A 26,149-nucleotide genomic window follows, 5' to 3' on the forward strand; every position below is an offset into this window, starting at 1 on the left:
TCCAGGGAGGGGGACACCAGCACTACCCTGAGCAGCCTGTTCCAATGTTTGAGAACCCTTTCAGGGAAGAAATGTTTCCTAGTATCCAGCAGTGACTCTTTCCTCTAGTCTTGGCATGTCATCAAGGGGGACCTTGTCGCTGCCTACAGCTACCTGAAGGGACATTGTGGAGAGGCTGCTGCTGGGCTCTTCTCACAGGTAACTGGAGACAGAATGAGGGGGAACGGCCTCAGGCTGAGGCTGGGGAGGTTTAGATTGGACATAAGGAAAGAGTCTTTCATGGAGAGAGTGGTCAGGCACTGGAATGGCTGCCCAGTCAGCTGCCCAGGTGGAGTCACCCACCTTGGATGTGTTTAAAGCTGGTTTGGATGTGGTGCTTAGGGCTATGGTTTAAGGTGAATCTTGTAGAGTAGAGTTGTAGGTTGGACTTGGTGATGCTGAGGGGCTTTGTGCACGTTGCTGTGATAACTGTGTGAATCTAATCCCTTCTTGCTGCATCCTCCCTTCACCGGTTCTGGTGAAGCCTGAGAGCAGAGAGCAAGGCAGAGGAATGTCAGCCTCTTCTGCTGGTGAAATCTGTGTATGCCACAAGTTGCTTAGCCAAGTATGTGGCAGATACGACAGATGTCAACAAAGAATAAGGCAACCTTTATCAAACTTAAACCCTTAATCCAGAATGAAAACAACAGCCCCACACCATGAACAGAAGTTAAGGTGCACTCAGCACACTGTGACAGAGAACTCAGAGAAACAGAGAACTTTAGAGGTCAGAAGAGACCTCCAGAGATCATCGAGTCCAACCTGCCTGCCAAGGCAGGATCCCCTAGGGTAGGGGTTTGGAAGGTCTGCAGTGAAGGAGACTCCACAACCTCCCTGGGCAGCCTCTTGCAGTGCTCTGCCATCCTCACTGTAGAGAAGTGTCTCCTTATGTTGAGGTGAAACCTTCTAGGTGCCCATTTGTAGCTGCTGACCCTTGTCTTACTGCTGCTGAGCAGCAAGGAGAGATCAGCAGCAATTTTAACCTGACTTGTAAGCAAGAGGGGAAGTACAGAGGAGGCATCAAGCTATACATTTGGCAATTACTTGGCCTGTTGAAAGCTTCATTTCCCTCTATCAGAGGTGGTGAAATTCCCAGAGATGAGAGGTGTTTGATCTGCTGAATTGCCATACTCTGGACCTTCCTAATGGGACCCGAGCAACCTGGGCTGCAAAGCCTCATGCTTTTGCAGACCTTGATATCTTCAGAAGGTGCTGTTTAATACACTGCCATTGCTTATTACTCTTGGGCTTTCAGTCACTTTCATCTCCTCCACCAGCTACTTGCTTCTAACATGGTAATTTGGGCTTCTAGTTCCCAGCAGCTCTCTTGGGCTTTAACATATATGGTCTTTAAAAGCTTTCTATTGACACAACTTCCACTTCCTTTCTCTTTGTGCTCCCAGGACTGTCAGCAAGCATTTCAGTTTGTTTAGTTCAACTCTCAAGTTGGCATTTCCTTCACAAACACTGAAAAGGTTCAGAGTTACTAAGCATTTCATCCTGCTTCCAGCGACTGTAACAGGTACCAGTGTATTTGGAAACATCATGCTTGGTGCCAGACTTTCTCATCTCCCTTTGCCCTAATGGGCAGAAAAATCATCATCAGAGCAAGAGCAAATTTTGGTTTAATTACCTTTATGGGTGACTTCAGAGGTCGGATTGAAATAGTGATACCAATCTGGGAACTTGTTGAGAATAACCTTTAAAGTGAAAAAGTCTCAGTCCCACTCTTTTGGCACCTCCCCCTAGCCCAGGTTGCTCAAAGCCCTGTCCAGCCTGGCCTTGAATGCTGCAGGCAGAGGGCATCCACAACCTCCCTGGGCAACCTGTGCCAGTGTCTGCTCATCCTAACTGGGAAGAATTTCTTCCTAATTCCCGGTCTTAGTCTCCCAGCCCCCAGCTCAAAGCCATTGCCTCTTATCCTGTCACTACAACCAACAACAAAATGAGAGGACACAGTCTCAGGCTGTGCCAGGGGAGGTATAGGCTGGATGTTCACAGGACCACAGGATGTTAGGGGTTGGAAGACACCCAAGTAGCTCATCGAGTCCAACCCCCCTGCCAGAGCAGGAGGGTTAGGAGGAAGTTGTTGGCAGAGAGAGTGATTGGCATTGGAATGGGCTGCCCAGGGAGGTGGAGTCACCGCCTTCAGAGGTGTCCAGGAAAAGCCTGGCTGGGGCACTTAGTGCCATGGTCTGGTTGATTGGCCAGGGCTGGGTGCTAGGTTGGACTGGATGAGCTTGGAGCTCTCTTCCAACCTGGCTGATTCTATGATTCTATGGAATAAAATTTCCCCAATACCCAACCTAAACCTCAGGTATTTTATTTTTGCCTCTTTTGCTTGATATCAAGGTAGCAAAAAAAAACACTCACTTGCAGCAAGGCACTGCCTTAAAACTGTTGTTTTTCCTGGTTTCTGTCAGAAGAAGAGGAAATTGTTTTATTGCAATCATCAGTAATTACAGGTCAGCAGTAGTGCACATCCATAGTCTCTGGGATGTATTAGTGGTTCATCTACTCACTTAGAAACACCTCATGAGCAGATTTAACTGAAAATGAATTATGTCTGTGCAAAATGCACTGAATCATTTGGCAACTCATCTGCCTGCAAAAACAAATCTCAGTTGCAAGCTGAGAAAGCCTGGCTTTGCTGTCCTGTTTATATGCTTAGCATCTAATTGCATCACCTTAGCACCTCTTGGCTTTTTTGGGTTTCTGTCTTAGTATTGGGAACTGCTGTCTTAGTCCTTACAGCTCTCTGGAAATCACAGAGTGTTAGGGGCTGGGAGGAACGTTGAGAGGTCGTCCAGTCCAATTCCCCTGCCAGAGCTGCCTCACCTAGAGCAGGTCACATAGGAATGTATCCACAGCCTCTCTGGGCAGCCTACTGCAGGGCTCCAGCACCCTCACAGGGAAGAAGTTTTCCCCTGTGTTCCTGTGGCACCTCCCCTGTGCCCATCTTGCTGCCCTTGGCCATCCCTGAGCAGAGCCTGGCTGCATCCTCCTGACAATGCCCTGCACATCTTTATCCACATGAATGAGGGCAGCCCTCAGGCTCCTTTTCTCCCAGCCCCAGCTCCCTCAGCCTGGCCTCACAGGAGATGTTCTACTGCCTGCAGCAGCTTTGTGTCTGTGTGCTGGATTTTTTCAGGCAGTTCTCTGAGGTCCTTCTTGAACTGAGGGGCAGAGAACTGGATGCAGTATTCCAGATGCAGCCTCAGCAGGGCAGAGATGACTCTTCAGCTTTGTGCTCAGAGCAGGTCAGGCTGCACAGGAAGCCAAAGAGAAGGCTGTAGTTAATGAAGGTGGTGTTTGTGCTTGCTTGTGTGTTTGAGTTTTAAATGGCAATATTCTCCTTGCAACAGGACATCTATCAGGGGAGGTGTAGCTTGGATATTAGGGAAAAAACTCTTGCCTGCAGGAGTGGGCAGGGATTGGAACAGGCTGCCCAGGGACTGGATAGGGCTGGGTGATAGGTTGGACTGGATGATCTTGGAGGTCTCTTCCAACCTGGTTGATTCTATGAAACCAGAGAGGTGGTGGAGTCATCATCTCTGGAGGCATTCAAGAAATGTGTAGCCATGGCACCTGGGGGCATGGTTTGGTGGCCACGGTGGGTTTGGGTTGCTGGTTGGACTTAATGATCTTAGAGGGCATTTCCAACCCAAACAACTCTATGATTCTATAGTCCCAGAAGATGCATGTGAAAATACTGCTTGAGTTAGAACTTTGTGATTTATTGTATTGAAAGGCTGATTTAAATTTGCAGTGTTGATCCTTTCTGCTGTAGCCTCCCATTAGTCACTTAAGCAGTGATGGTTTCCTTCCTTAGAGGCATCAAAGCTGTCTGAGGAACATGTTTGGGTCCTTAGCTGTCTGGTGCTATCAAGCCAAAATAGGCCTGTTCACAGCAAGCCTCTGCCTGTGAAAGAAACTAATTACTGATTCCATTTTTTATTCCACAAGTCTCAAAGTTGCTTTTATGCTCTTTATGGGAGGAATTTGCACTACATTGGAACTGTTCAGCAAAGTATCTCACACACACACCCCCCAGCCTGACGTGTGTATGGCTGAAGGATCTGAACTCTTTCCTCTCCAGCTCTGAGAAAGCTGAGAAAAGAAGGCTCTTTGATTAGGAATTTTGCTCTCACCTTTCTTGCTCTAGCAAATGTATTTGAGAAAGGGACTTGTAGTAATTCAGTGACCTGCCAAGTTCTATAAAGGTAAATGTTACAGACAACTTAATTATGGGAACCTCTCTAAATGAGAGCTGCAGTGGTTGTTAGACTTGAAGTGCTGCCAGGGTCCTTTGCATGTGCTTCCAAAGAGGCAGTCTTTTATCATGAGCTTTCCTTCTTGAGGGAGAGCAAATTAGGGGACTGGAACACCTTTCTTATGAGGAAAGACAGAGACCTGGGGCTTTCAGTCTAGAGGTTGGAGGTGGGTGTGTTTCATCAGTGCTGGTCAATACTTAAAGGATGGGTGTCAGGAGGATGGGACCAGTCTGTTTTCAGTGATGCTCAGTGGTGGGACAAGGGCTAATGAACACAAACTTGAACACAGGAAGTCCCATGAAGAGGAAATTCTTTCATTTAAGGGTGCTGGAGCACTGGAAGAGGCTGCCCAGAAGGGTGGTGGAGTCTCCATCTCTGCAGGCATTCCAAACCTGTGTGAACCTACATGTTCACGTGTGACTTGTCTAGGTGACCCTGCTTTGGCATCACATTGGGACTCAGTGATCTCCTGAGGTCCCTTCTGACTCCTGCCATTCTGTGCATCTGTAAAAGGGACCAGGGGATCAAACAGCCTAATAGCATTACCTTCCAGATGGAAAAAGCTTTTGCAGAGGAGCACATTTGTTATCTAAAGACCACACAAGATGCTGTAATAGCTTCTGCGTTTCAGCAGCACTGCTGAAGCTCCTCTGGAAATCATAGAATCAACCAGGTTGGAAGAGGCCTCCAAGATCAGCAGCCCAACCTAGCACCCAGCCCTAGCCTAAGTGCCCCAGCCAGGCTTTGCTTCAACACCTCCAGGCACAGCAACTCCACCACCTCCCTGGGCAGCCCATTCCAATGCCAATCACTCTCTCTGTGAAGAGCCTGTCCAGGCAAGACAAAGCATGTATCAGCCTATTTTGAGCCTATGCACCCTCCACCACAGTTAGGTTTTGTTAGGTTTTTGCTTATCAGTCCTTCAGTGCTGATTTTCTGTCTCACTTTTAGGCTAAGCCCAAATGACTGTCAGTCTCAGCAGGAGTGTTGTTTAGCCATTCATAAGCAGAATTCTTATTCAGGGTTGGCTTAGCATGTAAGTATAGAATTAGTAGTTGGAATTAAGTTGACTTTAGCTGTCATTTCTTCCCTCCTCGGGGTGTCACTTACAGCCACTTAGAGAACAGCAAACTGCATTGGCAGTAGCCTAGGCACAGGCTGCAGCTGTATTGGCCTTTAAGTACACATGAAATTAGGAGAATTCCAGTTTGAGATGCACAACAACACAACTACTACTTAAAGTAAACTCCACCAAGAGCTTAGTCATTACTTCCAATGACTCCATCAGTCACCACGTTCTTTAATAAGACTACCTTTCTTTTGCCTCCTTCTTTCCCTCCAGAGTTTATGCTCCCAACCTGACAGCCTCTGTCACATTTATCTTAAGTGGATCTCCCCAGGGCAACAAGTAAATGTAAAACTCTGTTTACAGCCATTTTTCATTTCCCAAGCCTTTTAATATCATTCTCTCAGGCTTGTTTCTATGTCATTCACTTCATGACGTGCTAAGTTGTCTCCCTACTTTCTGCTGCTTTGTATGAGGAGCACTAAATGGCAATTTCACTCTCCTTGAATGAGTACAAATTAAATCAAAGCCTGGTGGAAGTGCTTTCCTTCCTTGATCATTTCAGAGGTGGATACTGAAGGATATATCACATTACATTAGTCAGGAGGTTGTTTTTTCTTCCTCTTTCCTACCAAATGACTTCTAGTTTCAGAGAGGCATCGTTTGGTGGTTTCATCGGTGTCCAGTTCTGGGCTCCTCAGTTCGAGAGAGATGTTGAGGTGCTGGAAGGTGTCCAGAGAAGGGCAGCAAGGCTGGGGAGGGGCCTGGAGCACAGCCCTGTGAGGAGAGGCTGAGGGAGCTGGGGATGTGCAGCCTGCAGCAGAAGAGGCTCAGGGCAGAGCTCATTGCTGTCTGCAGCTGCCTGCAGGGAGGCTGTAGCCAGGTGGGGTTGGGCTCTTCTGCCAGGCACCCAGCAACAGAACAAGGGGACACAGTCTCAAGCTGTGCCAGGGGAGGTCTAGGCTGGATGTTGTTAGGAAGTTGTTGTCAGAGAGAGTGATTGGCATTGGAATGGGCTGCCCAGGGAGGTGGTGGAGTTGCTGTGCCTGGAGGTGTTGAAGCCAAGCCTGGATGAGGCACTTAGTGCCATGGTAAGACTGGATGAGGCATTTAGTGCCATGATCTAGATGATTGGCTAGGGCTGGGTGCTAGGTTGGGCTGGATGATCTTGGAGGTCTCTTCCAACCTGACTAACTCTATGTTTCTATGGTCTGGTTGATTGGCTAGGGCTGGGTGCTAGGTTGGACTGGTGATTCTGTGCTCCACAGCCTCCCTTGAGGGAGGCCAGAGTGGATGAGGCCCTGAGTGACCTGTTCTAGTGAGAGGTGTCCCTGCCTATGGCAGGGGGTTGGAACTGGCTGAGCTTTGAGGTCCCTCCCAACCTAAACCATTCTGTGGAAGAGGCCTCTGCAAATCTGGATGCATTGCCTGACCACCCCAGGTCCCTCCCTGGCTCCATGCACAGGGGGGTCCCTCAGCCATCTGTGCTTGTCCCTCCATCCTTGTGCCCAAAACTCAGCCACTCTTAGCTCCAGAACTAATACGATCCAATATTTATTCTGCCATTAAAAACTGATTCATTTCCTTGCCTGATGATAAAATGATTGTGCAATAAATCATTCATCTTTCCAGCTAATTGTAATTGCAGCTGAAATATCATTTGCATTGGGGCTTGCTATATTTACTTGATACTTTTGCAAACCATTTGAGGCCAGAATCATCCATTCTTATACTGCTGCGCTCTGCTCTTGCCTGCTCTCTGCCAGGCGTGTTCCTGAGAACAATTGCTATTTTAATCTGTCATCCAGAAGGCATGGCCTAGACAAATCAGAAGGATTGTTTAGTCTGCTCTGATTTGGCACATGGGCCTGTAATGGCTCAGAGGAAGTCAGCAGGAATGTTTGGGGTTATAAATATAACGAAGGAGATTTAAAAGCGCCTTCGACTCTGCTTCCGCGACTGCTGCTGTCCTTAACGTGCAACAGGTGACAGGGCAAGAGGAAATAAAGCCAAATGGTTCAGGCCTTAGTTCTGGATCATTTGCAAGCCTTTGTCTGCCAGTGTTGGGAGGGTATTTTTATGCAGCTGTGCAAATGGAGGACATGACCACAAAGCGTTTCGGAAAGTCGTAGAATCTGAGGTTGTTTAGCCTGGAGAAGAGGAGGCTCAGGGCAGAGCTCACTGCTGGCTTACAGCTACCTAAAGGGAGGCTGCAGCCAGGTGGGGTTGGGCTCTTCTGTCAGGCAAGCAGCAACAGAAGAAGGGGACACAGTCTCAAGCTGTGCTGGGGGAAGTTCAGGCTGGATGTTGTTAGGAAGTTGTTGTCAGAGAGAGTGATTGGCATTGGAATGGGCTGCCCAGGGAGGTGGTGGAGTTGCTGTGGCTGGAGGTGTTGAAGCCAAGCCTGGCTGGGGCACTTAGTGCCATGGTCTGGTTGCTTGGCCAGGGCTGGGTGCTGGGTTGGATTGGATGAGCTTGGAGCTCTCTTCCAACCTGGTTTATTCCATGACTGTTTGAAGAAGGGCCACAAAGGTGCATTAGTTCTGCTATGAGGACAGGCTGAGAGAGTTGGAGCTCTGCAGCCTGGAGAAGAGAAGGCTTGGAGGAGACCTTGGAGTGGCCTTCCAGCATTGGAAGGGGACTAGAGGAAGGCTGGGCAAGGGCTACTGACAAGGTCATGTAATGACAGGCTGAGGGGTAATGAGTTTGAACTGGCAGAGGGGAGATTCAGACTAGATGTTAGGAAAGGGTTCTTTGCAGTGAGGGTGGTGAGACACTGGCACAGGTTGCCCAAGGAAGTTGTGGATGCTCCCTCCCTGGAGGTGCTCAAGGCCAGGTTGGATGAGTCCTTGAGTGATCTATTCTAGTGGGAGGTGTCCCTGCCCATGGTAGGGAGTTGGAACTGGCTGAGCTTTGAGGTCCCTTCCAACCCAAACCATTCTACGATTTTATGATTCTCTCCAGAAAGCCTATTCCAGAGTCTCACCACCCTCACACTGAAGAGCTTCTTCCTCAGCTCCAGTCCAACCCTGCTCTCCCTCAGCTTCAACCCATTCCCCCTTGTCCTGTCTCTAGACACCCTGATGCAATGTCCCTCTGCAGCCTTCCTGTAGGATCCTTTCAGGGAGTGGAAGGCAGCTGTAAGGTGCCCTTGGAATATTGTCTTCAGGCTGAACACCCTCAGCTCCCTCAGCCTGTCCTTCCTCTCGACTCACTCCAGCAGCTCTGTGCCTCTGGGACTAGCGAGGCATTTCCCTGTTGCTGGAGGTGCAGAACGTGGTGTAGGCTGCAGCTTTTGCCTGTATTCACATTTTCCCTGCTACAAATAACAACATTTAAGGTCTCTTTGTTTGTCAGAAAGCCTCACTCTGTTTTAAAGGTGCTAACATGTATTTATAGGCCTGCCTGGGTGAACCCCACATTTATTTGTGTCTTAGAGAAGAGTAAAGTGAATTACACTGAAAGCTGAAACAAACAATGGAGGGACCTGGTGAATATTGGCTGTAAAGATTGAAGGAGAATGTATTGTAACCCCCCCCACCAGGGATAAGTCAAAGTAGCTTTTGTGCCAGGCTGTTTGCTGCTGCAGCTTTAGACCTTAGTGCAGGTTTCGCTCTGTGGTGCAGTTTGAGCTTCAGATGTTAATTCTGACCTATAGACTGTAAGAAATCAGTGCAATTCAGGGGGTGTAGATCAAAGGGAAAGCAGGACCTGTGTGGAGAGGCTGAGGGAGCTGGGGTTGTTTAGCCTGGAGAAGAGGAGGCTGAGAGGGGACCTTATTGCCCTCTACGACTACCTAAAAGGAGGTTGTAGTGAGGCTGGAGCTGGTCTCTTCTCCCAAATTACTAATGATAGGACAAGAGGAAATGGCCTCAAGTTGCGTCAGGGGAGGGTGAGGTTGGCTGTTGGGAGGAAGTTCTTTCCTGAGCAGGTGGTCAGGCACTGGAACAGGCTGCCCAGGGAGGTGGTAGAGTCACTATCCCTGGAGGTGTTTAAAAGGAGAGTGGATGTGGTGCTTGGGGCTATGGTCTGGTGCTGAAGGATGCTGGGATGAAGGTTGGACTGGCTGATCCTGGTGGTCCTTTCCAACCATGGCGATTCACAGTCTCAAGCTGTGCCAGGGCAGGTCTAGGCTGGATGTTAGGAGGAAGTTGTTGGCAGAGAGAGTGAGTGGCATTGGAATGGGCTGCCCAGGGAGGTGGTGGAGTGGCTGTGCCTGGAGGTGTTGAAGCCAAGCCTGGCTGGGGCACTTAGTGCCATGGTCTGGTTGATTGGCCAGGGCTGGGTGCTGGGGTGGGCTGGGTGAGCTTGGAGGTCTCTTCCAGCCTGCTTGATTCTCTGATTCATAGTGATTAGATGTTGTGCTGAGGGATTTGGTTTAGTCAAGGACTTGCCAGTGTGAAGCTAATGATTGGACTCGATGATCTTGAAGGTCTTTTCCACTCTAAGGAATTGTGTGATTCTGTGGTAAATAATCAGTTGTTATATCAGAAGTGTCTGAATGTGCTGTTCTGGTTCTGGCATTTGTCATCACCAGCACAAAGACAGCAGAGCTGATAATCAGTGCTGCTTCTCTGCTTTGATGCCTTGACCCTCACAGGTACAAAAGCTACTTCAAAGGTCTGAATCCAAACTCATAGACTTGTAGAATTGTTTTGATTGGAGAAGGTCTCTAAGGTCTTTGGAGTCCAACACCAGCATGGCCATTGAACCATGTCCCCAAGTGCTGCTTGGGGACAGAGCTCCCAGAGCTCCTGGCAGTTCTGTCAGCCACTGCTGCTGCCTTGAAAAATAGAGCTGGTTACTTTCAGCTTGAAAAAGGCCATAAACAGGCCTCTTTTTCCAGGCATGGGTAGAAATAGTCCCTTCCTGATAAACAAGTGTCTTGGTCTCTAGCCTGTATCTAAACATATGGCTTAACAGCTTACATCTAAGGCTTCTATCTAAGCTCCCCAAGAGGACTTTGATATAAATTAGGTGTTTTGACAGTTACCTTGCATCTTGGCCTAAATCCATTTGGAAGGATCATGACAGAATGTGAGTCTCTATCTTTCAGCTTCCACATAAGTGCAAGCTGGGAGATTTCATGAGGTGGCAGATGCAGCAAGACACCAACCGTGCTCATTAGTCAGCACTTCAGATGTATTCGTGGATCTTCTTAGGGGTTTGAATCTTTCCAAGCTATTTCTAAGTTTTCTTTTGCTCAGGAAAAAATGTGTTGCACCTCAACAGGCTCACAGGGTGCCAGGGGTTGGAAGGGACCCAAAGACATCATTGAGTCCAACCCCCCTGCCAGAGCAGGACCATACAATCTGGCTCAGGTGGCACAGGAATGCATCCAGACAGGCCTTCTCCAGAGAAGGAGACTCCACAGCCTCTCTGGGCAGCCTGTGCCAGGGCTCTGGGACCCCTGCAGTAAAGAAGTTGCCCCTTGTGTTGAGCTGGAACCTCCTGTGCTGCAGCTTCCATCCATTGCTGCTTGTCCTATCCCAGGCAGCAGTGAGCAGAGCCTGTCCCCCCTCTCCTGACCTCCAGCCCTCAGATAATTATAGGCATTTATTAACTCCCCTCTCAGTCTTCTCTTCTCCAGACTAAGCAGCCCCAGGTCCCTCAGCCTCTCCTCATCATCTGTTGCAGTCCCCTCATCATCCTCGTAGCCCTCTGCTGGATCTTCTCCAACAGATCCCTGTCCCTCTTCAACTGGGGAGCCCAAAACTGAAGGCAGTAGTCAAGACAGGGCCTCAGCAGGGCAGATAAAAGACGGAGGAAGGATGACAGAACTGACAGCCTTCTCCTTTTCCCTTTCTCTCAGGAACTGAGCTGGGAAGCTGCAGAGCACTAAAGCGATGTGTGGCGGTGGCATCCCGCGTGCAGCGCGCTTGATCTGAAGCTTTTCAGCAGCCCCAGACGTTGCGAGCTCCCAGGTGGAAGGGGTGGATCCGAGGATACTCCTGTGCCTGCACAGTGACCAACCATGAAGGAGGACACTTGTTTGCAGGCTGCTCTCCTCTGCCTGGGCGTGCTCTGCTACAGCCACGCGCTGGCTGCAGAGAAACCCAACCGCACGAGGCCGGCGCTCCACGGGCACCGCGAGAGAGGAAAAGAAGGACAAGTGCTGCATCGCTCCAAGAGAGGCTGGGTGTGGAACCAGTTCTTCGTGATAGAAGAGTACACGGGGCCGGATCCGGTGCTCGTAGGAAGGGTAAGAAAGGTTTTCTTCTTGCTTAGCAGCCCCTGGTATCAGTTTGGAGCATCGCCTAAGCTGGGTTGGTGTTTTCCCCCTTGCCGTTCCTTTTCTCTCCTGTTAGCTTCCTCTTCAGGTGTTCAGGAAAAGACTGGATGAGGCATTGAGTGCCATGGTCTAGTTAATTGGATGTGGCTGGGTGATAGGTTGGACTGAATGAGCTTGGAAGTCTCTTCCAACCTGGTTGATTCTGTGATTCAGCAGCTACTTGGTCACCTAGAATTACTCATTGGCTTGGAAGTCTCTTCCAACCTGGTTGATTCTATGATTCAGCAGCTACTTGTTCACCTAGAATTACTCATTGGCTTGGAAGTCTCTTCCAACCTGGTTGATTCTGTGATTCAGCAGCTACTTGTTCACCTAGAATTTGTCATTGGCTTGGAAGTCTCTTCCAACCTGGTTGATTCTATGATCCAGCATCTACTTGTTCACCTAGAATTAATCATTGGCTTGGAAGTCTCTTCCAAACTGGTTGATTCTATGATTCAGCAGCTACCTGTTCACTTAGAATTAACCATTGGGTTGTAGCTCAGTTAGGGTGCTAAGCAAAATAGTACCTAAGTGAAAGAGGAGAGACTGAGGGAGTTAGGCTGTTCAGTCAGGAGAGGAGAGGGCTCTGAGATTACCTTACTGTGACCTTTCAGAATCTTAAGGGAGCCTACAAGAAAGCTGGGGAGTGACTTCTTAGGCTTTCAGGTAGTGATAGGACTGGGGGGAGTGCAACCAAACTAGAAATGGGTAGATTCAGACTGGAGGTTAGGAAGAAGTTCTTCAGCATGAGGGTGGTGGGAGCCTGGAAGGGGTTGCCCAGGGAGGTGGTGGAAGCCTCATCCCGGGAGGTGTTTAAAGCCAGGCTGGATGAGGCTGTGAGCAGCCTGCTCTAGTGTGAGGTGTCCCTGCCCATGGCAGGAGGGTTGGAACTGGCTGATCCTTGTGGTCCCTTCCAACCCTGACTGACTCTAGGATTCTGTGTGCCACCATGTACTGAAATGTAGACAGTGCAAGTCTGTCTGCTTCTGATCTGATTGATTTGACTGATGCTGTGATTATAATCTTCCCAATGACCTCAGCAGTCTTTGACTGCAGATGTGCAAGCTGTTGTTTAACACAACAGCAAGAATCAAAGCAACCACTTGAGCAGCAACATGTCTCAAGAGTGTCTTGGGTCCATAAAAGTAGTAATTTAAAATGTAAATCATAGAAATCATGGAATCATTTTGGCTGGAGGAGACCCTTCGGATCATGGCCTCCAGCCTTTAACCCAGCACTGCCAGAGCATCACTAAACCATGGCCCTCAGCATCACATCTCCACAGCTTTGAAATCCCTCCAGGGATGGGGACTTCACCACTGCCCTGGATAGCTTGGGCCAGGCCTTGACAGCCTGAATGTTTAGTGAGCATTTATCCCTTCTTTTAGTTTAAAGAGATTGGCATTAAAAACTAATTGGCAGTCACTGATTGGCTCATTCACTGCGTGTCATGTCCCAGCTTTTTACACATGACCTGGTAGAATATGATTGATAGCAAGGCTATAAAATCATTGTAAACAATCACAGAATTCACAAGAAACATCCAGCTGGAAGAGATCTCAAAGGCCATCCAGTCCAACCTCTGACCTTAGTGTCAATCCTAAACCATGTCCCGCAGCGCCAGGTCCACAGGCTGCTTAAACACCTCCAGGGGTAGTCTGGCCAGCAGAACATGGGAGGGGGTTCTGCCCCTTAACTCTACCCCCCTGAGACCTCACCTGGACTACTGTGTACAGTTCTGGAGCCCCCAACACAAGCAGGGCATGGAACTGTTGGAGCCAGTCCAGAGGAGGCCATGAAGATGCTCCGAGGGCTGCAGCAGCTCTGCTCTGAGGACAGGCTGAGAGAGTTGGGGCTGTGCAGCCTGGAGAAGAGAAGGCTTTGAGGAGACCTTGAAGTGACCTTTCAGTATCTGAAGGGGGCTACAGGAGGGCTGGGGAAGGACTATTGACAAGGTCTTGTAATGACAGGTCAAGGAGGAATGGGTTCAAACTGTCAGAGGGGAGATGGAAACTGGATGTTAGGAAGAAGTTGTTTCTAGTGAGGGTGGTGAGATGCTGGAGCAGATTGCCCAGGGAGATTGTGGATCAGAGAATCACCCAATGTGATCTTTGATCACATGTGATTACATCTTTGATCACATTGGGTAATTCTCTGCTCCACAACCTCCCTGGAGGTGTTCAAGGGCAGGTTGGAGGAGTCCTTGAGCAACCAATTCTAGTAGGAGGTGTCCCAACCTAAACCATTCTATAACTCTGATTCTATGGTGACTCCAGCACTGCCCAGGGCAGCCCATTCCAATGTTTGAGAACTCTCACAGTGAAGAAGTATCTTCTAGCATCCAGCCTGAACCTCTTCTGGTGCAGCTTGAAACCATTTCCCCTGGTCCTGTCGTTTGGCACCAAGGAGAAGAGGCTACCCCTTTGCTTCCACTGCATTTGAACGAAGTGCCCAGCTTCTCACCTCCTCTCTTCCTTACATCTCAAAGCTTGGGTCTCAGTAGCACACCAGATGTGATGCCAAGCAAGCCTTTGCAGGCAGCTTCTGTGAGTGCAGAGCAGATGTGTGCACAGCATGGCCCCCAGTGTGGGCTACTGCCTGATGTGAGAGAGGGGTTTTGAAAACAACGAAGTGGCAGTAGCTTAATGAATGTTTTTGTGTCAGAAGGGCATATATGAGATGTACACCTTCTTAGAAGCATAGAATCAACGAGGTTGGAAGAGACCTCCAAGATCACCCAGTCCAACCTAGCACCCAGCCCTAGCCAGTCAACCAGACCATGGCACTGAGTGCCCCAGCCAGGCTTTACCTAAACACCTCCAGGCACAGCGACTCCACCACCTCCCTGGGCAGCCCATTCCAATGCCAATCACTCTCTCTGACAACAACTTCCTCCTAACATCCAGCCTAGACCTCCCCTGGCACAACTTGAGACTCTGTCCCCTTGTTCTGTTGCTGCTTGCCTGGCAGCAGAGCCCAACCCCACCTGGCTACAGCCTCCCTTCAGGGAGCTGCAGACAGCAATGAGCTCTGCCCTGAGCCTCCTCTTCTGCAGGCTGCACACCCCCAGCTCCCTCAGCCTCTCCTCACAGGGCTGTGCTCCAGGCCCCTCCCCAGCCTTGCTGCCCTTCTCTGGACACCTTCCAGCACCTCAACATCTCTCTTGAATGGAGGAGCCCAGAACTGGACACAGCACTCAAGGTGTGGCCTGAGCAGTGCTGAGCACAGGGACAGAAGAGCCTCCCTTGTCCTGCTGCCCACGCTGGTCCTGAGCCAGCCCAGGATGCCATTGGCTCTTTTGCCCACCTGGGCACACTGCTGCCTCATCTTCAGCTACTCTCTACCAGTACCTCCAGCTCTCTCTCTGTCTGGCTGCTCTCAGCCACTCTGTCCCCAGCCTGTAACACTGCTTGGGGTTGTTGTGTAGAACTCCACACTTGGCCTTGTTCAATCTCATCCCATTGGCCTCTGCCCACCCATCCAGCCTGTCCAGGTCCCTCTGCAGGGCTCTTCTACCTTCCAATAGATCAACTCCTGCGCCTAGCTTGGTGTCATCTGCAAACTTACTGATGCTGGACTCAATCCCCTGGTCCAGATGATCAGTAAAGATGTTGAACAGCGCTGGGCCCAGCACTGATAAGCTATGTCTGCTTGTTGTTTTGTAGCTTCATTCAGATATTGATTCTGGAGATGGAAACATTAAATACATTCTCTCAGGTGAAGGAGCAGGAATCATTTTTGTTATTGATGACAAATCAGGGAACATCCATGCAACAAAGACGCTGGACCGGGAGGAGAGAGCTCAGTACACTCTGACGGCACAAGCTGTAGACAGGAACACTAACAGACCCTTGGAACCACCTTCTGAATTCATTGTGAAAGTTCAAGATATAAATGACAACCCACCTGAGTTTCTCCATGAAAACTACCATGCCAATGTGCCAGAGAGATCAAATGTAGGTAAGTACTCATAAACGTTCAGTTCCTGGCCCTGTGAAGATGTTGTCAGGTTGTCTTAGTTCTATTTATTCTCATAACCTAGACATTTGGAAAGGAAAATTTACTTCATGTCTCTGTCAGCTTCCCTCATCTGCTGGCCAAAGCCAGCCCTGCACAGTGTCCTGGGTCAGGGTGGATCCCTTCCCCCCTGGAGTAAACTCACTACAACACAGCTCCTTGGAAAGTCAGGGAAAGTCACTAAACTCACTACAACACAGGTCCTTGGAAAGTCATTAGAGTAAACTCACTACAACACAGGTCCTTGGAAAGTCACTGGAGTAAACTCACTACAACACAGGTCCTTGGAAAGTCACTGGAGTAAACTCACTACAACACAGGTCCTTGGAAAGTCATTAGAGTAAACTCACTACAACACAGGTCCTTGGAAAGTCACTGGAGTAAACTCACTACAACACAGGTCCTTGGAAAGTCACTGGAGTAAACTCACTACAACACAGGTCCTTGGAAAGTCATTAGAGTAAACTCACTACAACACAGGTCCTTGGAAAGTCATTAGAGTAAACTCACTACAACACAGGTCCTTGGAAAGTCACTGGAGTAAACTCACTACAACACAGGTCCTTGGAAAGTCATTAGAGTAAACTCACTACAACACAGGTCCTTGGAAAGTCACTGGAGTAAACTCACTACAACACAGGTCCTTGGAAAGTCACTGGAGTAAACTCACTACAACACAGGTCCTTGGAAAGTCATTAGAGTAAACTCACTACAACACAGGTCCTTGGAAAGTCACTGGAGTAAACTCACTACAACACAGGTCCTTGGAAAGTCATTAGAGTAAACTCACTACAACACAGGTCCTTGGAAAGTCACTGGAGTAAACTCACTACAACACAGGTCCTTGGAAAGTCACTGGAGTAAACTCACTACAACACAGGTCCTTGGAAAGTCAGGGAAAGTGAGATTGTATTTCTTGTAGTCTAAGTATAACAGGATAAAGGGAATAAGCTCCTACAGAAATAGAATAACCTTAAGGAAGATGGGGAGGGGGCAAGTGGCAGCGAAGCAGCAAAAGCAGCAGCAGCCAAAACAGCGGTGGCGGAAGGTAGCAGCAGAGGCAGCAAGGGGAAGGTCCAAGCTGTGCTTCCAGATCTTGATGCTCCAGTGAAATCATATTAACTTATCCCTTGTTGCCATTCTGTGGCCTCTCCCTAGAATGTTCACCTCTCCTCTCAGAGCTCCCACTTGTAAGCTTCTCTGTTCTGAGTGTTTTTCCATGTCTGAGCTAGAAATCTGGCTCAAGCAGCCACACGTCGCTACTGACTGCCATGCTTGAAGCAGTCCTTAGAGCAGGACCATTTCCTCCTGGGAAGCAACGTGAAGGTCCCCTGGAGCTTAGAGAGTGTGGCTCCTCCAGGGTAAACATCAAGATCATTCCTGTGGCAGGGCTGTGCAGTAAAGCTGCAGAGTTACAGCCACGCTATCTGTTGTGTTTTCACCCTCTGTTTGAGCCCGTGTCTGTGTCAGGCACCTCTGCAGGAATCAGTGCTCTGAGACTGGCTGAGGAAAATGCAAGGAGAAAGCTGTTGTGTGGCTGGCTAATGGCAGAAGCAATACACCACTTCAGCTACTGAGGGCACAACCCTGAATGGTGCAGAGAGCTGCTGCCATTTATATCTTTGCTGCTCAGAACATTAATCCACATCACAGCTGGTGGCAAACCTTTTTTGTGTGAGGCTGTTTTGGTGGATAGAAATTGCCAAGTAAATTTCCCCCCCCCCCTTTTTTTCCATTTACTAAACGTGGGAATAAAGAAATTGAGGAGCAGTTATGCTGCGTGACTGAAAGCTGCTCTGCATGCTCCTTACAGAGGTCTTTGACTCTGTGTTCCTTCTGTGTTTGCTTTCCATTTTTAGGCACCTCAGTTATTCAGGTAACAGCTTCAGATGCTGATGATCCTACCTATGGGAACAGTGCCAAATTGGTTTACAGCATCCTTGAAGGTCAGCCCTACTTCTCGGTGGAAGCTCAAACAGGTATTATTGAGCAGTTTATTTGAGGGGGACCTCATCACTGGAATACATTAAGATGAGGAAATGAATGTATTGACTGAGGCAGTACAGTTGGGTGTATTCTAACTATGCCTTTCAGCAAAGCATCCTTCCTTCTGTCTTACAGTCATTGAATGGTAGAGGTTGAAGAAGGTTATGAGGAGTAGCCAGCATGGATTTTCCAAGGGGAAGTCATGCTTAACTAACCTGACAGCATTTTGTGATGCCCTCACTGAATGGGTAGATTCAGGGAAACCAGTTGCTGTAGTCTACCTTGACCTTAGCAAGGCCTTTGACAGCATCTCCCATGACATTTTAGTGAGCAAGCTGAGGCAGTGTGGGATGGAAGAGCTGTGGTCTCACCTGGGCAGAGTAGAGGGGGAGGAGAACCTCCCTGGACTTACTGGCCACACTCTTCTTAATGCATTTGTGCTGCCCAGGGAGGTGGTGGAGTCACCCACCCTGCATGTGCTTAAGGGTGGTTTGGAAGTGGTGCTTAGGGCTATGGTTTAAGGTGAGTCTCGTAGAGTAGGGTTCTAGGTCGGACTTGGTGATGCTGAGGGGCTTTGCCAGTCTGCATGCTGCTGTGATTCTAGCTCAGCTCTTTTGCAGGCTTGCCCCTTCTCTGCTGGGTACACTACACTAGAAGGTGGCATAATTTCTCTTGTGGTGTGGCTTGGTGTGGTAGAGATGGCAGGGGCCGTGCTGAGCTGCCATTCTGCAGGCTTGGTCAGCTCTGTTGAGACTCCATGTGGCCCCGGACAGCCTGATCTAGTTGGAGGGGCCCCTGCTGACTGCAGGGTGGTTGGACAAGGTGACCTTTGGAGGGTACCTTCCCACCCAGTGCACTCTGTGAAGCTGTGCTCTATGGACTACTTTCCTTGCATCGTGTGCTGCACAGTGGTGGGAAAACACAACCTGCACCATCACCACCAACACTTCTGTCTCTCAATGCATGCTAAACCCACAGTATCCAATGATTCCTTCAGTGATGTGAGCCTGTCAGCAGCTGATCTCTGCCATGTTGTCTTTCTCTTTCTAGGAATTATCCGAACTGCCCTTCCAAACATGGACAGAGAAGCTAAGGAAGAGTATCACGTGGTAATACAGGCAAAAGATATGGGAGGACACATGGGAGGCCTCTCAGGGACAACCAAAGTGACAATTACGCTTACAGATGTCAATGACAACCCACCAAAGTTCCCACAGAGTAAGTGACAACAGAATTCTTCCTCACATTGACTACTGAGTCCCAAAGCTTGTGTAGAATTAGATGAACACAGAGATTCAGAGGTTGGACCCCATGATCCTTGGGGTCTCTTACAACCTGGCATTCTGTGATTCAGAAGGCAGCAGTGGAGGAATGATGTTGGTGCACATGTGAACAGAGAACCAAAGTTCCCACAGAGTAAGTGACAGCAGAATCCTTCCTCACATTGACTACTGAGTCCCAAAGCTTGTGTAGAATTAGATGAACACAGAGATTCAGAGGTTGGACGCCATGATCCTTGGGGTCTCTTACAACCTGGCATTCTGTGATTCAGAAGGCAGCAGTGGAGGAATGATGTTGGTACACGTGTGAACAGAGAAAGATAGAGCCATAGAATTAGTCAGGCTTGGAAGGGACCAGCAGGATCAGGCAGTAATATGCAGTTGTAACATCACATACATGCAGCAGAAAGCTTTCCAGATAGATTTAGAGTGTCTGAAGGAAGTCTTCAAGTGACCTCCTCTCATGCCTCTCAGCACTACCAAGTTTGTAGCTACTTGCAGGCATAACTATGATAGTCATTTGCAATGAATCAATCCACTGGACAAAGGAAAGGAGATCTGGTTTTGTTCTTACAGAAAGGTTTCTTATGCTTGAAATCTTTTGGTTTTCTTGGCCCTTCATGAAAGTGTCCAACCTAGCACCCAGCCCTAGCCAGTCATCTAGACCATGGCACTAAGTGCCCCAGCCAGGCTTTGCCCAAACACCTCCAGGCACGGTGCCTCCACCACCTCCCTGGGCAGCCCATTCCAATGCCAATCACTCTCTCTGCCAACAGCTTCCTCCTAGCCTCCAGCCTAGACCTGCCCTGGCACAGCTTGAGACTCTGTCCCCTTCTTCTGTTGCTGGGTGCCTGGCAGAAGAGACCAACCCCACCTGGCTACAGCCTCCCTTCAGGTAGTTGCAGACAGCAATGAGCTCTGCCCTGAGCCTCCTCTTCTGCAGGCTGCACACCCCCAGCTCCCTCAGCCTCTCCTCACAGGGCTGTGCTCCAGGCCCCTACTCAGCCTTGCTGCCCTTCTCTGGACACCTTCCAGCACCTCAACATCTCCCTTGAATTGAGGTGCCCAGAACTGGACACAGCACTCAAGGGGTGGCCTGAGCAGTGCTGAGCACAGGGGCAGAAGAACCTCCCTCGTCCTACTGGTCACTGCCCTTAAGCATTCACCCCCCAACTTAAAACCTTGACTTGGAATGGTTTGTAACTGGAAAGCAGATTTTGACCTTTTTCTGTGAACAGCCAAGTGATTGATTTGAATTTTTTTAGTGGTGTTCTTTTATTTCTTGGGTGTTTTTTCTTTGTTCATTGCTCAAACCCTTAATGAGTTATGTGCTTAAATTTGGGGTGCTTTTTGCCTGGAGTTAATGACCTATTTTGATGACATGTGCTGATTGTTCTTACGGGTAATGAGCCAAGTCCTTGCCTGGTGTAAGTCTCCTGGTGCTCCTGGGGTGTTTGTGTAGCAGCAGAGCAATTATGGAGAGGAGAGTAAATGATTGTATTTTCTCATGTCTGGGTTGGGGTTTTTGGGTTTGTTTGTTGGTGTTCACCCCCACCCCCCCAAGCTTATTAATGATGATGAAGTGTCAGGAAATGCTGACATGGATTTGTACATGGAATCATAGAACCAAAGAATATTTGAGGGTGGAAGGCACCTCAGAGATTGTTTACTCCAACCTCCCTGCCATGGGCAGGGTCACTTCTCGGCTAGATTTGGCTGGTCAAGGCCTCATCCAACCTGGCCCCACAAAGGAGGCATCCACAGCCTCCCTGGGCAGCCTATTCCAGAGTCTCACCACCCTCATACTGAAGAACTCCTTCCTAAGTTCCAATCCAGCTCTGCTTTCCCTCAGCTTCAAACCATTCCCCCTTGTCCCATTGGTAGACACCTTGATGAAAAGTCCCTCTGCAGCCTTCCTGGAGGATCCCTTCCTGGGATAGGTTGGACTGGATGATCTTTGAGGTCTCTTCCAACCTGGTTGATTCTATGATTCTATGATCTCTTCAGCTTTAAGGTCCCCTGGAGCCTTCTCTTCTCCAGGCTGAACATCCTCAGCTCCCTCAGCCTGTCCTCAGAGCAGAGATGGTCCAGCCCTTGTCCCTTGGCCACAAAGATGATCCATTATCTGAATTCTGGAGTTGTTTGAGAAGGTCTTGGGAGCAATGCTGCCTAAAGGACAGCTAGTGGAGAGAGATTTGTCTGGGAGCAGTATTGTTGTCCTCTGGTATCCCTGAATGTGCAAGGAAAATCCTGTATGGCAGCACACCTGTGGGATGTCTGGAGATGGTTTTCCTCCTGGAGTTTGATGAGAGAGGCTTTTGTTTGCTGTGGAATCCTGTACAAATTGGTGGCTGTCTCTGTTGTATTCAGCTTTAGAGATCATTGCTACTATATGGAGGCTGCAGCAGCTCTGCTGTGAGCACAGACTGAAAGAGTTGGAGCTTTGCAAGCTGGAGCAGAGGAGGCTCCCAGGGGACCTTCTTGTGGCCTTCCAGGATCTGAAGGGGGCTACAAAAAAGCTGGGGAGGGACTTTTTAGGCTCTCAGGGAGTGACAAGACTGGGGGGAATGGAGCAAAGCTGGAGATGGGGAGAGTGAGGCTGGAGGTGAGGAGGAAGTTGTTGAGCATGAGAGTGGTGAGAGGCTGGAATGGGTTGCCCAGGGAGGTGGTTGAGGCCCCATGGCTGGAGGTGTTTCAGGCCAGGCTGTGTGCAGCCTGCTCTAGGGTAGGGTGTCCCTGGGCATGGCAGGAGGATTGGAACTGGCTGCTCCTTGTGGTCCCTTCCAACCCTGACTGATCCTATGACATACCCAGACTCCAAATGAAAGCCATGGAAAGCAGAGGCTTTCCTTTTTAGCCATGACAGCAGGGAGATCTTACCCAGTCCATTGCATATCACTTGTGGCTCCTGCATGGATGGGCAGAAACTCTTCTGGACTCAGCACACTTGCAGGTCATACCACAAAAGAGAATCCCCTTCCATTTTCTGACAGCATTTCTGATCTGAGTGAAAACCTTGATGTCCCAGCTCTTCCTGCATTCTGAAAGGTTGTTTGTCCTTCTAAGCCCACTCTGAAGAGAGAGAAAGACAGATGCTAGGCACAGCTTGAGTGAGGAGGTCCTGCCCTTGGGGTCGGCGATGTGGTTTAAGATTTGATGCTTCTCAGAGCTGCCTGTTCCACAGCATTCCTCTGGGGATTTGAACATGTAAAAATAGAAGAAAATGACTCTCTTTACTTGGGACTTACAAGTCCAGTGTGTAAATGTACAACTGGAGAGCAAACTGCACACTTAAATGCTGCTTTTCTCTTCCCTTCACCAGGTGTGTACCAGATGTCAGTGTCAGAAGCAGCTGTCCCAGGAGAGGAAGTAGGAAGAGTGAAGGCCAAAGATCCAGACATTGGGGAAAATGGCTTAGTAGCTTACAGCATCATTGATGGAGATGGCATGGATATGTTTGAAATCACAACAGATTATGAGACTCAGGAAGGTGTTGTAAAGCTTAAGAAGGTGAGCACCACCTGCTGCTGTGCGCTGCTCAGGGTGGCTGGCAGAACCTTGGCTCACAGCGGCTGTACCACCTCAGCTGGAATTGCAGCACATGCAATTTCACTCCTCGTGTTTCTAAAGCTGTGATTAACTCTTGAATATTCCATTTCCCCATTAGCTGAAGTGGAATGGAAGAGAATACCCCAGAAGAGTTACATAAAAACTGTACAGTGGATTAATTGCACAAACTAAATGAATTCATAATAGAAAGTCACGGTAAAGCACAATGCTCTCAGCTTCATTGTTAATGAAGTTTTGCCTAGTGCTGACAAGTAGCAGACATTCACTGTTGCTTTATGTTGGGTCTGAACAGCCTCATGCCCTCTAGTTTGAACTCTTCAGCTGTGCATTGTCCACGATATTGTTCTGAAGGAGTCACAGGCTATGAGAAAAGCAGCAAAAGACCACTGGGGTGATTTCACGTAGAGGTCTGATCGTTGGGAATGCTCTTGCCCACTTTCAAAGTCCAAATTGCAAATCATCTTCATTATTTAAGCATTATTACTTGCTATCTTGATAGCTGGTAGCCCTCTGGGAGATAACCAACACTCAAAGGAGAAGGCAGCATAGCTGCAAAGTTAAGCCTGCCCTGCCCATCAAGAGAATCTCTCAAGGAGAGACTCAGAGATCTCCTCTGGTCAAAACCCTGCTGTGGTTGAGTTCCTGTGTCTGCTCTGTAGATGGGAGTGTACCTTTGGTGTGCTTTAAAACATGGGCAAGCTGCCACACCAGCCAGTCTATAAGGTCAGCACACCTCATGGATTGTGGTTGGCACCTGCACTTGGAGGCTACCAGTACTGCAGCTCACTAGTGGCTTGCTGCCAGTGACACAGCAGATACGCTGTGACTTTGATCAGTCCATCCCCCCCCAGAAGAATTACTCCATGGGGCATTGTTTCACCTCCCTTTGTAAAGCACTGTGAGATCTGGGGATGAAAAGAACTGCAGAAATGAAAGCACTGCAAACCATCTTCGGATTTTCCTAGCTACTTAAATGAGTTCACTTCTCTGTGTCCTGTCTTATGGTGCAGCTCATGGTGGCTCCAGCCCTGCTCAGATCTCCAAAGGAATGCCTGCCAGCTCGGGTCAGACCAAGCCTGGCATTTTGTGGTGACTTCTTTCCATACCATTGCTTGTTTGTGCTGCCTGGAAGGCTGCATGAAGAGAAGGTTGATTTTTCCCAGTAGAGATGACTTCCTGAGTGATTGAGCAAGCAAAGAGCGAGACAAGGACTCTGTTGGGATATTTTGGGTGCCTTCCTGTGCTGCTCCACACATAGAATGTAGCTCCTTCCACTTGAGTCTTTATGTTTTTAAATGCACACATTTCAGTCCAAGCTTGTTGACAGATGCTCACCTTTGTTTTATGTCATTGGATACTAGGGGACTGCTTGCTGCTTTTGCACTCTGATTCTCCTGACTGTGGAATGCTTTGGCTTCTTGTTTTCGTTTTTTGTTTCACAGCTCTTAGATTATGAAACCAAAAAGTCCTACAGTCTGAAGGTAGAGGCAGCCAATGTGCACATTGATCCTAAGTTCATCAGCAATGGGCCCTTCAAGGACACAGTAACAGTGAAGATAGCAGTGGAAGATGCTGATGAGCCACCTGTGTTCTTAAAGCCAGCTTATGTGTTTGAAGTGCAAGAAAATGCAGCATCTGGTACTGTGGTTGGAAAAGTGCATGCCAAAGACCCTGATGCTGCAAACAGTGCTATAAGGTATGCTTCAGCTGGCTGTTACTTTCTAAACCTCAGCTTTTAGGACTAAGTGCAAGTTATGCAGAATCATAGAAACAGGGTTGGGAAGGGCCACAAGGATCAGCCAGTTCCAGCCCCTCTGCCTCACACTAGATCAGGCTGGCCAGAGCCTCATCCAGCCTGGCCTTAAACACCTCCCGGGATGAGGCTTCCAACACCTTCCTGGGCAACCCCTTCCAGGCTCTCACCACACTCATGGTGAAGAATTTTTTCCTTACATCCAGTCTGAATCTCCTCATTTCCAGCTTTGCTCCATTCCCCCCCGTCCTGTCACTCCCTGAGAGCCTAAAAAGTCCCTCCCCAGCTTTCTTGTAACCCTCCTTAAGATACTGAAAGTCCACAATAAGGCCAGGCTGGATGAGGCTCTGGCCAGCCTGCTCTAGGGTAGGGTATCCCTGCCCATGGCAGGGGGCTTGGCTCTAGATGATCCATGTGGCCCCTTCCAACCCTGTCTGATTCTGTGATCTAAATGATTAATGTGAAACAGAAGAAAAGAGAAATCTCTCAGTAGACATTTGGTGATGGTTTGAAAATAGGAGACTGTTGGGAGACTTTAGTGGAGAGACTTCAAAGAATGATGGGTTTCACTTCCTACAAGTGTTCTGATGAAACAGTTGTTCTTCCAAATGCAGAAAGTAAGCAGAGAAATCTCCTTTTAAAAGGAGATCCTTGTTCCCCAAGGATCAGTGCTGGACCCAGTCCTGTTCAATATCTTTATTTGATGATCTGGATGAGGGGATTGAGTCCAGCATCAGTAAGTTTGCAGATGACACCAAGCTAGGAGCAGGAATTGATCTGTTGGAAGGTAGGAGAGCCCTGCAGAGTGACCTGGACAGGCTGCATGGGTGGGCAGAGGCCAATGGGATGAGATTGAACAAGGCCAAGTGCAGGGTTCTGCACTCTGGCCACAACTCCAAGCAGCACTACAGGCTGGGGACAGAGTGCCTGGAGAGCAGCCAAGAAGAAAGGGACCTGAGTGTACTGGTAGATAGTAGCTGAAGATGAGGCAGCAGTGCCCAGGTGGGCAAAAGAGCCAATGGCATCCTGGACTGGCTCAGGAGCAGTGTGGGCAGCAGGACAAGGGAGGTTATTCTTTCCCTGTACTCAGCTCTGGTCAGGCCACACCTTGAGTGCTGTGCCCAGTTCTGGGCTCCTCAGCTCAAGAGAGATGTTGAGGTGCTGGAAGGTGTCCAGAGAAGGGCAGCAAGGCTGGGAGGGTCCTGGAGCAGAGGCCTGTGAGGAGAGGCTGAGGGAGCTGGGGGTGTGCAGCCTGCAGCAGAGGAGGCTCAGGGCCGAGCTCATTGCTGTCTACAACTACCTGAAAGGAGGCTGTAGCCAGGTGGGGTTGGGCTCTGCTGCCAGGCACCCAGCAACAGAAGAAGGGGACACAGTCTCAAGCTGTGCCAGGGGAGGTCTAGGCTGGATGTTGTTAGGAAGTTGTTGTCAGAGAGAGTGATTGGCATTGGAATGGGCTGCCCAGGGAGGTGGTGGAGTCACCATCCCTGGAAATGGTGAAGCCAAGCCTGGCTGGGGCACTTAGTGCCATGGTCTGGTTGCTTGGCCAGGGCTGGGTGCTAGGTTGGACTGGATGATCTTGGAGCTCTCTTCCAGCCTGGCTGATTCTGTGATTCTATGGCTATCATCCCTTTGGCAGTGATGTTAAAGGTAACAGTAAAGTGTGTGACTTACCTAGTAACAATATCAAAGCTGCTCAGTCCTCTTGTCTCATTCCCCACCCTTCACCTTCTTTAGGTACTCAATCGACCGTCACACGGACCTGGAGAGATATTTCAGTATTAATGCAGAAGATGGCAATATCAAGACAATAAAGGCTCTGGACAGGGAAGAAATGGCTTGGCACAACATCTCTGTCTTTGCAGTTGAAGTCTGTGAGTATTCCACCGGGGT

General features: G+C 49.1%; 1 protein-coding gene across 7 annotated transcripts in view; it reads left to right on the forward strand.

Moving 5' to 3' along the window:
• CDH11 (cadherin 11) overlaps nucleotides 1–26,149 on the forward strand; it is a 720,336-nt gene that overhangs the window by 676,489 nt on the left and 17,698 nt on the right. For 6 of the 7 annotated variants that reach the window (XM_064159936.1, XM_064159935.1, XM_064159933.1 and 3 more), the window contains 7 exons: nucleotides 11,192–11,581; nucleotides 15,319–15,613; nucleotides 17,530–17,649; nucleotides 18,707–18,874; nucleotides 22,259–22,446; nucleotides 23,949–24,202; nucleotides 25,994–26,130. In XM_064159936.1, coding sequence (XP_064016006.1) covers nucleotides 11,354–11,581; nucleotides 15,319–15,613; nucleotides 17,530–17,649; nucleotides 18,707–18,874; nucleotides 22,259–22,446; nucleotides 23,949–24,202; nucleotides 25,994–26,130 — 1,390 coding nt within the window. In that variant the 5' untranslated portion in view covers nucleotides 11,192–11,353. Of the gene's footprint in view, nucleotides 1–11,191; nucleotides 11,582–15,318; nucleotides 15,614–17,529; nucleotides 17,650–18,706; nucleotides 18,875–19,060; nucleotides 19,073–22,258; nucleotides 22,447–23,948; nucleotides 24,203–25,993; nucleotides 26,131–26,149 lie in introns of those variants that run through there. The other variant, XM_064159939.1, reaches the window with a different exon arrangement.

Source organism: Pogoniulus pusillus, chromosome 20 (assembly GCF_015220805.1).
Source record: "Pogoniulus pusillus isolate bPogPus1 chromosome 20, bPogPus1.pri, whole genome shotgun sequence".
NCBI lineage: Eukaryota > Metazoa > Chordata > Aves > Piciformes > Lybiidae > Pogoniulus > Pogoniulus pusillus.